Genomic DNA, 12,412 nt, shown 5'->3' on the forward strand with positions numbered 1-12,412 from the left:
GGAGCAGCAGAATACAGTACATAGTCTAGATAGAGGAGTAGAATACAGTACATAGTCTAGATAGAGGAGTAGAATACAGTACATAGTCTAGATAGAGGAGTAGAATACAGTACATAGTCTAGATAGAGGAGTAGAATACAGTACATAGTCTAGATAGAGGAGCAGAACAGGAGTCGAATACAGTACATAGTCTAGATAGAGGAGTAGAATACAGTACATAGTCTAGATAGAGGAGTAGAATACAGTACATAGTCTAGTTAGAGGAGTAGAATACAGTACATAGTCTAGTTAGAGGAGCAGAATACAGTACATAGTCTAGATAGAGGAGTAGAATACAGTACATAGTCTAGTTAGAGGAGCAGAACGGGAGCAGAATACAGTACATAGTCTAGTTATAGGAGTAGAATACAGTACATAGTCTAGATAGAGGAGTAGAACGGGAGCAGAATACAGTACATAGTCTAGATAGAGGAGTAGAATACAGTACATAGTCTAGATAGAGGAGTAGAACGGGAGCAGAATACAGTACATAGTCTAAATAGAGGAGTAGAATACAGTACATAGTCTAGATAGAGGAGCAGAACAGGAGTCGAATACAGTACATAGTCTAGTTATAGGAGCAGAATACAGTGCATAGTCTAGATAGAGGAGCAGAATACAGTACATAGTCTAGATAGAGGAGCAGAACAGGAGTCGAATACAGTACATAGTCTAGTTATAGGAGCAGAATACAGTACATAGTCTAGATAGAGGAGTAGAATACAGTACATAGTCTAGATAGAGGAGTAGAATACAGTACATAGTCTAGTTAGAGGAGCAGCAGAATACAGTACATAGTCTAGATAGAGGAGCAGAATACAGTACATAGTCTAGATAGAGGAGTAGAATACAGTACATAGTCTAGATAGAGGAGTAGAATACAGTACATAGTCTAGATAGAGGAGTAGAATACAGTACATAGTCTAGTTATAGGAGTAGAATACAGTACATAGTCTAGATAAAGGAGCAGAATACAGTACATAGTCTAGATAGAGGAGCAGAATACAGTACATAGTCTAGATAGAGGAGCAGAACAGGAGTCGAATACAGTACATAGTCTAGTTATAGGAGCAGAATACAGTACATAGTCTAGATAGAGGAGTAGAATACAGTACATAGTCTAGATAGAGGAGTAGAATACAGTACATACTATAGAATACAGTACTAGTAGATAGAGGAATACAGTACAGTCTAGATAGAGGAGAATACAGTACATAGTCTAGATAGAGGAGTAGAATACAGTACATAGTCTAGATAGAGGAGTAGAATACAGTACATAGTCTAGTTATAGGAGTAGAATACAGTACTAGATAGAGGAGCAGAATACAGTACATAGTCTAGATAGAGGAGTAGAATACAGTACATAGTCTAGATTACAGGAGTAGAATACAGTACATAGTCTAGATAGAGTAGAATACAGTACATAGTCTAGATAGAGGAGTAGTACATAGTCAGTACATAGTCATAGTTAGAGTCTAGATAGAGGAGTAGAATACAGTACATAGTCTAGTTAGGGGAGTAGAATACAGTACATAGTCTAGTTAGTGGAGTAGAATACAGTACATAGCCTAGATAGAGGAGCAGCATACAGTACATAGTCTAGTTAGAGGAGTAGAATACAGTACATAGGCAGTATAATTGTTTGAAACCTTGAGACATTTAACTTCAGTTCAATTAATAATCAGTCTAGCTTCGAGGTAGCCTGGCCAATATCCATCCGTAGAAACTTAGAGACCGTTATTATATACAGACTTCCTCATAGTATTATTTCTCACCAGCATTTCATATCAACTTTCTTTCATTGTCCAGAAGCCAAAGGCACAATCCTGGTCATATTATCAACACATCCTGGTCATATTATCAACCCATCCTGGTCGTATTATCAACCAATCCTGGTTATATTATCAACCCATCGTGTTTAAATTATCAACCCATCCTGGTCATATTATCAACCCATCCTGGTTGCATTATCAACCAATCCTGGTCGCATTATCAACCCATCCTGGTCTTATTATCAACCCATCCTGGTCGTATTATCAACCCATCCTGGTTATATTATCAACCCATTCTGGTCATATTATCAACCCATCCTGGTTATATTATCAACCCATCCTGGTTATAGTATCAACCCATCCTGGTCATATTATCAACCCATATTATCAACCCATCCTGGTTATAGTATCAACCCATCCTGGTTATATTATCAACCCATATTATCAACCAATCCTGGTTATAGTATCAACCCATCCTGGTTATATTATCAACCCATCCTGGTCCCATTATCAACCCATATTATCAACCCATCCTGGTTATATTATCAACCCATCCTGGTCATATTATCAACCCATATTATCAACCCATCCTGGTTATAGTATCAACCCATCCTGGTTATATTATCAACCCATATTATCAACCCATCCTGGTTATATTATCAACCCATCCTGGTCCCATTATCAACCCATATTATCAACCCATCCTGGTTATATTATCAACCCATCCTGGTCATATTGTCAACCCATCCTGGTTATAGTATCAACCCATCCTGGTTATATTATCAACCCATCCTGGTCATATTATCAACCCATCCTGGTCATATTATCAACCCATCCTGGTCATATTATCAACCCATCCTGGTTATAGTATCAACCCATCCTGGTCGTATTATCAACCCATCCTGGTTATATTATCAACACATCCTGGTTATATTATCAACCCATCCTGGTCATATTATCAACCTGGTCGCATTATCAACCCATATTATCAACCCATCCTGGTTATATTATCAACCCATCCTGGTTATATTATCAACCCATATTATCAAACCATCCTGGTCATATTATCAACCCATCCTGGTCATATTATCAACCCATCCTGGTCATATTATCAACCCATCCTGGTCATATTATCAACCCATCCTGGTCATATTATCAACCCATCCTGGTTATATTATCAACCCATCCTGGTCATATTATCAACCCATCCTGGTTATATTATCAACACATCCTGGTTATATTCTAAACCCATATTATCAACCCATCCTGGTCGTATTATCAACCCATCCTGGTTATATTATCAACTCATCCTGGTTATATTATCAACCATTCCTGGTTATATTATCAACCCATCCTGGTCGTGTTATCAACCCATCCTGGTTATATTATCAACCCATCCTGGTCATATTATCAACCCATCCTGGTCATAGTATCAACCCATATGATCAACCCATCCTGGTCATATGATCAAACCATCCTGGTCATAGTATCAACCCATATTATCAGCCCATCCTGGTCATATTATCAACCCATCCTTGTTATAGTATCAACCCATCCTGGTTATATTATCAACCCATCCTGGTCGTATTATCAACCCATCTTGGTTATATTATCAACCCATCCTGGTCATATTATCAACCCATCCTGGTCATATTATCAACCCATCCTGGTTATATTATCAACCCATCCTGGTCATATTATCAACCCATCCTGGTAATATTATCAACCCATCCTGGTCATAGTATCAATCCATATTATCAACCCATCCTGGTTATATTATCAACCCATCCTGGTCATAGTATCAACCCATATTATCAGCCCATCCTGGTCATATTATCAACCCATCCTGGATATATTATCAACCCATCCTGGTCATAGTATCAACCCATATTATCAACCCATCCTGGTCGTATTATCAACCCATCCCGGTCCTGTTATCAGCCAATCCTGGTAATATTATCAACCCATCCTGGTAATATTATCAACCCATCCTGGTCGTATTATAAACCCATCCTGGTCATATTATCAACAAATCCTGGTTATAGTATCAACCCATCCTGGTCAAAATATCAACCCATCCTGGTCGTATTATCAACCCTAAGCATTTGAATGGCCTGTTAGCAGCTAGTAACCTAAGCATTTGGCTGGCCTGTTAGCAGCTAGTAACCTACGCATTTGGCTGGCCTATTAGCAGCTAGTAACCTAAGCATTTGGCTGGCCTGTTAGCAGCTAGTAACCTACGCATTTGGCTGGCCTATTAGCAGCTAGTAACCTCAGCGTTTGGCACCACCAGCTCCGTCTCTCATATCTCCCATTTCTCTTCCTCTCTGTATCGACTCAGTTTTCCAGAATCACTGGAGGACGTGCCGGACTACCCTCTGTTCATCTCCATCGGTGATTGGCTGGACTCCATCAAGATGAGCCAATACAAGAACCAGTTCCTGGCAGCAGGGTTCACCACCCTGGACTCTGTCTCCACCATGAGTATAGAGTGAGTGGATCAGGAGATGCCGTCTGCTTCCCAAATAGCAGCCTATTCCCTGTATTCTGACCAGAGATTATTTATTTAATCAATATAACTTCAATCTACTGTGTATTATTGAGTTCATCTTATTTTTACAATACAAAGCACCCGCATACAAACTAACCTCACCAACATCCACAACATCATCATGCCCAGACCCTCACCAACATCACCCTGCCCAGACCCTCACCAACATCTATGACATTTCAAATGTTGTACCCAGACGTAGATAATCAATATGCTTTCTATAGTTACATTGTTAGGGTAAGATAACCAAAAGTGGACACACTCTAATCAGTTTCTAGAGCTCAATTTCCCAGATTTTGTAGACTAGTTTAATAGTGCTTAAAACCTCATTTTCATCAAATTATCCATTTAAGATACCAACCCAAATCTACGAATGGGTGGTTTAAATTGTATCTAATTATATTCTCAGCATTACTTTATCAAATCTCTAGTAACTGATTATACACACATACAATTGATCATAATTTCAAATAATTCACAGAATCCATATAAAACATAAGAAATCTTAGGTACTCACACAGAACTTTAAGGATCACCCACACAGGATTGGTCAGATGTTCACACAGAACTTTAAGGATCACCCACACAGAACTGGTCAGACGTGCACACAGAACTTTAAGGATCACCCACACAGGATTGGTCAGATGTTCACACAGAACTGGTCAGATGTTCACACAGAACTTTAAGGATTCAACCCACACAGAACTGGTCAGATGTTCACACAGAACTTTAAGGATTCAACCCACACAGGATTGGTCAGATGTTCACACAGAACTTTAAGGATTCAACCCACACAGGATTGGTCAGATGTTCACACAGAACTGGTCAGATGTTCACACAGAACTGGTCAGACGTTCACACAGAACATCAGAACATCCTTGAAAGGTTACTCACACAGAGTCAACCTACCCCGCTCACACAGAACAGTCCGACAACTATTACCTAGTGATCCCATAACAAAATACTCACACAGAGTAACCCAGGGCATACCTGGCTAGCACATTTAAAATAATTGGAATTCACCACTTCTGAGGGTCACTTAGACAATCACACAGACACACAGAGTGAGGTCCTTCTTCCAATAGGGCTTCACCAAGTGCCATGTTTCACACAGAACACACAGTCAGTCCCCTGGCCCCTCACCCCTACAGACCGCACCAATCCCCACTGTGATCAATTCAGTGTCAGGACAGCTCTTGGTCACTCGCAACCGGACAGTGGCAGAGTATCTTTTGAGTCCACAAACTCCCAGATTACTCTCCTCTGACTCGCCCCTGCTTACGCCGCCAAGGTGCCTTCCTTACAAAGGAATTCACGCTCAGAGTATACGTAACAGGCATATTTAAACAACATAGACTTCAAATCTGTGTGTGGTTCGCTCACCTTTTTCTTAAGAAAAACTCAGTTCGAGATGTGTTATCCACTCGGCTTGCTTCCTCTCAGATCAAAGGTTGGTCCATCTGCTTCGTTCCCGAAGTGTGGTTTCCCTAAGATCCCGAGTTTGAGGGATCTCTCGTGCACAATTTATTTACCTAGATCGTCAGGAACGGTCACCAAGTGAAGATTCATTATCCCTTCCTCGTTGCCAAATGTCGTGGAAATTTCCTGTATTACCAAATCATGAGAGAGCAAACCACACACAAGTCAGAGTTATCATAAAGTCCATCTTTAATTATATGAGCTTCACCATAGCCCTGTTTGACTCTCAGATCAATTCAGTGTCTATAAATGAATTATCTGAGAGTGCTTACACATTGGCAACTGAGATCCTTTATAGCAAAGACACATAGCCAGACAGCATTGGCTATAAATTATTGTTCAGTTTGGTCTCCTAAACTAAGTTCCTATCTCGTTCTTGGTACCACTTAGGACCAAAAACATTACCTCATCCAATGGCATATATCAAATACAATCCCTCCTGGACAAGATCACAGAGAGACAGTGAGCCTCTCAGGTCATATATACTAAATCAAGATAAGGGCAACCTCAGAGGGGACATGTAAATAGTTAGACACATTCCCATAAGAAGACAGGCCTAACCTCTCCCCAATGGGAAAATGAACTTTTCCCACATAAGCATACTTGTGAAAATGAATAAAACATCTTATTTATAAATGTTACCTAAAGGATTCTGATTCTGCTACCACACGCATTTAGGAACCAAACTTCAGTTATTAAGTTAATCTAACTGATGTACTGTATCTCCTCTAAACAGTTAACCTAACTCATATAGTGTCTGTATCTCCTCTAAACAGTTAACCTAACTCATATAGTGTCTGTATCCTCTCTAAACAGTTAACCTAACTCATATAGTGTCTGTATCCTCTCTAAACAGTTAACCTAACTCATATAGTGTCTGTATCCTAAACAGTTAACCTAACTCATATAGTGTCTGTATCTCCTCTAAACAGTTAACCTAACTCATATAGTGTCTGTATCCTCTCTAAACAGTTAACCTAACTCATATAGTGTCTGTATCCTCTCTAAACAGTTAACCTAACTCATATAGTGTCTGTATCCTAAACAGTTAACCTAACTCATATAGTGTCTGTATCTCCTCTAAACAGTTAACCTAACTCATATAGTGTCTGTATCCTCTCTAAACAGTTAACCTAACTCATATAGTGTCTGTATCCTAAACAGTTAACCTAACTCATATAGTGTCTGTATCTCCTCTAAACAGTTAACCTAACTCATATAGTGTCTGTATCCTCTCTAAACAGTTAACCTAACTCATATAGTGTCTGTATCCTCTCTAAACAGTTAACCTAACTCATATAGTGTCTGTATCCTAAACAGTTAACCTAACTCATATAGTGTCTGTATCTCCTCTAAACAGTTAACCTAACTCATATAGTGTCTGTATCCTCTCTAAACAGTTAACCTAACTCATATAGTGTCTGTATCCTAAACAGTTAACCTAACTCATATAGTGTCTGTATCTCCTCTAAACAGTTAACCTAACTCATATAGTGTCTGTATCTCCTCTAAACAGTTAACCTAACTCATATAGTGTCTGTATCCTCTCTAAACAGTTAACCTAACTCATATAATCTCTGTATCTCCTCTAAACAGTTAACCTAACTCATATAGTGTCTGTATCCTCTCTAAACAGTTAACCTAACTCATATAGTGTCTGTATCTCCTCTAAACAGTTAACCTAACTCATATAGTGTCTGTATCTCCTATAAACAGTTAACCTAACTCATATAGTGTCTGTATCTCCTCTAAACAGTTAATCTAACTCATATAGTGTCTGTATCCTCTCTAAACAGTTAACCTAACTCATATAGTGTCTGTATCTCCTCTAAACAGTTAACCTAACTCATATAGTGTCTGTATCCTCTCTAAACAGTTAACCTAACTCATATAGTGTCTGTATCCTAAACAGTTAACCTAACTCATATAGTGTCTGTATCTCCTCTAAACAGTTAACCTAACTCATATAGTGTCTGTATCCTCTCTAAACAGTTAACCTAACTCATATAGTGTCTGTATCCTCTCTAAACAGTTAACCTAACTCATATAGTGTCTGTATCCTAAACAGTTAACCTAACTCATATAGTGTCTGTATCTCCTCTAAACAGTTAACCTAACTCATATAGTGTCTGTATCCTCTCTAAACAGTTAACCTAACTCATATAGTGTCTGTATCCTAAACAGTTAACCTAACTCATATAGTGTCTGTATCTCCTCTAAACAGTTAACCTAACTCATATAGTGTCTGTATCCTCTCTAAACAGTTAACCTAACTCATATAGTGTCTGTATCTCCTCTAAACAGTTAACCTAACTCATATAGTGTCTGTATCCTCTCTAAACAGTTAACCTAACTCATATAATCTCTGTATCTCCTCTAAACAGTTAACCTAACTCATATAGTGTCTGTATCCTCTCTAAACAGTTAACCTAACTCATATAGTGTCTGTATCTCCTATAAACAGTTAACCTAACTCATATAGTGTCTGTATCTCCTATAAACAGTTAACCTAACTCATATAGTGTCTGTATCTCCTCTAAACAGTTAACCTAACTCATATAGTGTCTGTATCCTCTCTAAACAGTTAATCTAACTCATATAGTGTCTGTATCTCCTCTAAACAGTTAACCTAACTCATATAGTGTCTGTATCCTCTCTAAACAGTTAACCTAACTCATATAGTGTCTGTATCCTCTCTAAACAGTTAACCTAACTCATATAGTGTCTGTATCCTCTCTAAACAGTTAACCTAACTCATATAGTGTCTGTATCCTCTCTAAACAGTTAGCCTAACTCATATAGTGTCTGTATCTCCTCTAAACAGTTAACCTAACTCATTAAGTGTCTGTATCTCCTCTAAACAGTTAAGTTAGCCTAACTCATATAGTGTCTGTATCTCCTCTAAACAGTTAACCTAACTCATATAGTGTCTGTATCTCCTCTAAACAGTTAACCTAACTCATATAGTGTCTGTATCTCCTCTAAACAGTTAACCTAACTCATATAGTGTCTGTATCCTCTCTAAACAGTTAACCTAACTCATATAGTGTCTGTATCTCCTCTAAACAGTTAACCTACCTCATATAGTGTCTGTATCCTCTCTAAACAGTTAACCTAACTCATATAGTGTCTGTATCTCCTCTAAACAGTTAACCTACCTCATATAGTGTCTGTATCTCCTCTAAACAGTGAACCTAACTCATATAGTGTCTGTATCTCCTCTAAACAGTTAACCTACCTCATATAGTGTCTGTATCTCCTCTAAACAGTGAACCTAACTCATATAGTGTCTGTATCTCTTGTCCTCAGGGACATCAGGCGTATTGGTGTGTCTCTGATTGGCCACCAGAGGAGGATAGTGAGCAGCATTCAGAGTCTCCGTCTACAGTTCCTCACCGTCCAACACAACGGCTTCCACATCTAAACCAACCCCCAGAACGCTAGGACCGCACAGACAGACAGACAGGCCTGGGTGTGTTCATTCGGCACCGAACGGAAAAGAAAACAAACTGAAAACAGAGAGCGATTAGCTGAACTCGTTCAATAAGAAACGCTTGTTTCTAAAATTCTAGATGTTCTCTCGGCGGACTGGTGAACTGTTACCCGTGGACTACAGTAGTTTTTACCAAGGAGGCTTCTGTCCCTGATCCAGAAGACTTGAGATGGAGGTAGTTTCAGCCCGCGTCCTGATCAGCACCCTTTTCCCTTCATGGTGCACCGTTTAGGACAGACACGCGCAGTACGAAGCACATGGAGAGACAAGTGCACTGATGGGTCTTCCTCCAATCAGGTGGACGGAGACGGACTGAAACAGGACTCTCCGTTTAGGACAGACACGCGCAGTACGAAGCACATGGAGAGACAAGTGCACTGATGGGTCTTCCTCCAATCAGGTGGACGGAGACGGACTGAAACAGGACTTTCCGTTTAAAGACCACTACTTTTGACAAAAAAATGGGATGATTAAATGTGTCTTATTTATTTCAGATGTTTTGTTTCCTTGTTCAATTATCAAGCAGCAGATTCTGACCAATAGGAAGAGAAAGGACAATGTGGAGGAGATTCTGACCAATAGGAAAATAAAGGACAATGTGAAGGAGATTCTGACCAACTGGAAGAGAAAGGACAATGTGGAGGAGATTCTGACCAATAGGAAAATAAAGGACAATGTGGAGGAGATTCTGACCAATAGGAAGAGAAAGGACAATGTGGAGGAGATTCTGAACCAACTGGAAGAGAAAGGACAATGTGGAGGAGATTTTGGAGCAAAGAGAAGACAAATGAATGTCATCTGATTTTATAAATGTATAATCCATCATCAACCATAATATGTGAAGTATTTGTGGAAAAGTCATGTTCAGTTTGATTAGACATCCTTGTTCAGTTTGATTAGACATCCTTGTTCAGTTTGAACATCCTTGTTCAGTTTGAACAGACATCTTTGTTTAGTTTTCATCCACAATCTTTGTCTTTACTCAGCAATATGCAGTGTCCTTAGCTGACTGACTGACAGTCTGTTTCTGCTATGTCGTGCTTCGTTACTCATGGCCTTGTTTGGCTTGACAAGGACAGAGTAGTCAAGGGCATCAACAGATCTGGGACCAGGCTACAGTTTCCTCACTTGTAGAACAAGGAGAAGAGTGCAACTCCACTCCACAACAAATCACAAACCGAAAACAACCTCAGACATGTACCATAAGAAATACTTTACTTTGACGGAAGTACAATCCATAGTGCTTGAGCATCTAGAGCATCTCCAGCCCTGTTCCTGGAGGTTTAAACTCCAGCCCTGTTCCTGGAGAGAGACCCTCCTGGAGGTTTTAACTCCAGCCCTGTTCCTGGAGCGAGACCCTCCTGTAGGTTTTAACTCCAGCCCTGTTCCTGGAGAGAGACCCTCCTGTAGGTTTTAACTCCAGCCCTGTTCCTGGAGCGAGACCCTCCTGTAGGTTTTAACTCCAGCCCTGTTCCTGGAGAGAGACCCTCCTGGAGGTTTTAACTCCAACCCTGTTCCTGGAGAGAAACCCTCCTGGAGGTTTTAACTCCAGCCCTGTTCCTGGAGAGAGACCCTCCTGTAGGTTTTAACTCCAGCCCTGTTCCTGGAGCGAGACCCTCCTGTAGGTTTTAACTCCAGCCCTGTTCCTGGAGAGAGACCCTCCTGGAGGTTTTAACTCCAACCCTGTTCCTCGAGCGAGACCCTCCTGTAGGTTTTAACTCCAGCCCTGTTCCTGGAGAGAGACCCTCCTGTAGGTTTTAACTCCAACCCTGTTCCTGGAGAGATACCCTCCTGTAGGTTTTAACTCCAACCCTGTTCCTGGAGAGAAACCCTCCTGTAGGTTTTAACTCCAACCTGTTCCTGGAGAGAGACCCTCCTGGAGGTTTTAACTCCAACCCTGTTCCTGGAGAGAAACCCTCCTGTAGGTTTTAACTCCAGCCCTGTTCCTGGAGAGAGACCTTCCGGGAGGTTTTAACTCCAATCCTGTTCCTGGAGAGAAACCCTCCTGTAGTTTTTTAACTCCAACCCTGTTCCTGGAGAGAAACCTTCCAGGAGGTTTTAACTCCAACCCTGTTCCTGGAGCGAGACCCTCCTGTAGGTTTTAACTCCAATCCTGTTCCTGGAGAGAAACCCTCCTGGAGGTTCCTGTAGAACCCTGAATATTCTATATTTCCTGTCCTGTTGTTCTGGGTACTAATGTAGGTTGATGTATTGTGGACCAAAGGGCCTTTGGAAAGCATGATGGAACCATGGTAGGAAATACAACACTCCTATATGCACCCTGACAGGATGAATACACAGATACAACACTCCTATATGCACCCTGACAGGATAAATACACAGATACAACACTCCTATATGCACCCTGACAGGATAAATACACAGATACAACACTCCTATATGCACCCTGACAGGATGAATACACAGATACAACACTCCTATATGCACCCTGACAGGATAAATACACAGATACAACACTCCTATATGCACCCTGACAGGATAAATACACAGATACAACACTCCTATATGCACCCTGACAGGATAAATACACAGATACAACACTCCTATATGCACCCTGACAGGATAAATACACAGATACAACACTCCTATATGCACCCTGACAGGATAAATAGACTCAGACTGATGCAACACATCAATATTCACCCTGACAGGATGAATAGACTCAGACAACACATCAATATTCACCCTGACAGGATGAATAGACTCAGACAACACATCAATATTCACCCTGACAGGATGAATAGACTCAGACAACACATCAATATTCACACTGAGAGGATGAATAGACTCAAGACAGATACAACACATCAATATTCACACTGACAGGTTATATATATTTCTTCCCCCCCCCCCCCCTTCTCACGCAAGCACACATACATATACACACACACATACATACACACATACACCAATCAGCATCCTCATTCATCCCTGTTACTGGAGAGATCCCCACTTATTATCCTGACATTGAGAGCTCTCATGGGGTGGATCTGTGCAACAGGTGCTCAGGACGTTTGGGGGGTCGACACCACTTCCTCCCATCCCAGCAATGCACTC

The 12,412-nt window shown here is 40.5% G+C and overlaps 1 protein-coding gene across 1 annotated transcript in view; it reads left to right on the plus strand.

Annotated features, from left to right (window-relative positions):
• Nucleotides 1-9,907, plus strand: part of LOC139402266 (ephrin type-A receptor 6-like) — a gene marked incomplete at its 5' end in the record, with an annotated part of 50,690 nt that extends 40,783 nt beyond the window's left edge. Inside the window, 3 exons of the mRNA XM_071146364.1 lie at nucleotides 3,753-3,761; nucleotides 4,153-4,302; nucleotides 9,151-9,907. Of these exons, the coding sequence (XP_071002465.1) occupies nucleotides 3,753-3,761; nucleotides 4,153-4,302; nucleotides 9,151-9,265 (274 nt within the window). The remainder of the gene's footprint in view (nucleotides 1-3,752; nucleotides 3,762-4,152; nucleotides 4,303-9,150) is intronic.
• Nucleotides 9,908-12,412: the final 2,505 nt, after the last annotated feature.

Source organism: Oncorhynchus clarkii, unplaced genomic scaffold, assembly GCF_045791955.1.
Source record: "Oncorhynchus clarkii lewisi isolate Uvic-CL-2024 unplaced genomic scaffold, UVic_Ocla_1.0 unplaced_contig_12675_pilon_pilon, whole genome shotgun sequence".
NCBI classification, from domain to species: Eukaryota; Metazoa; Chordata; class Actinopteri; order Salmoniformes; family Salmonidae; genus Oncorhynchus; species Oncorhynchus clarkii.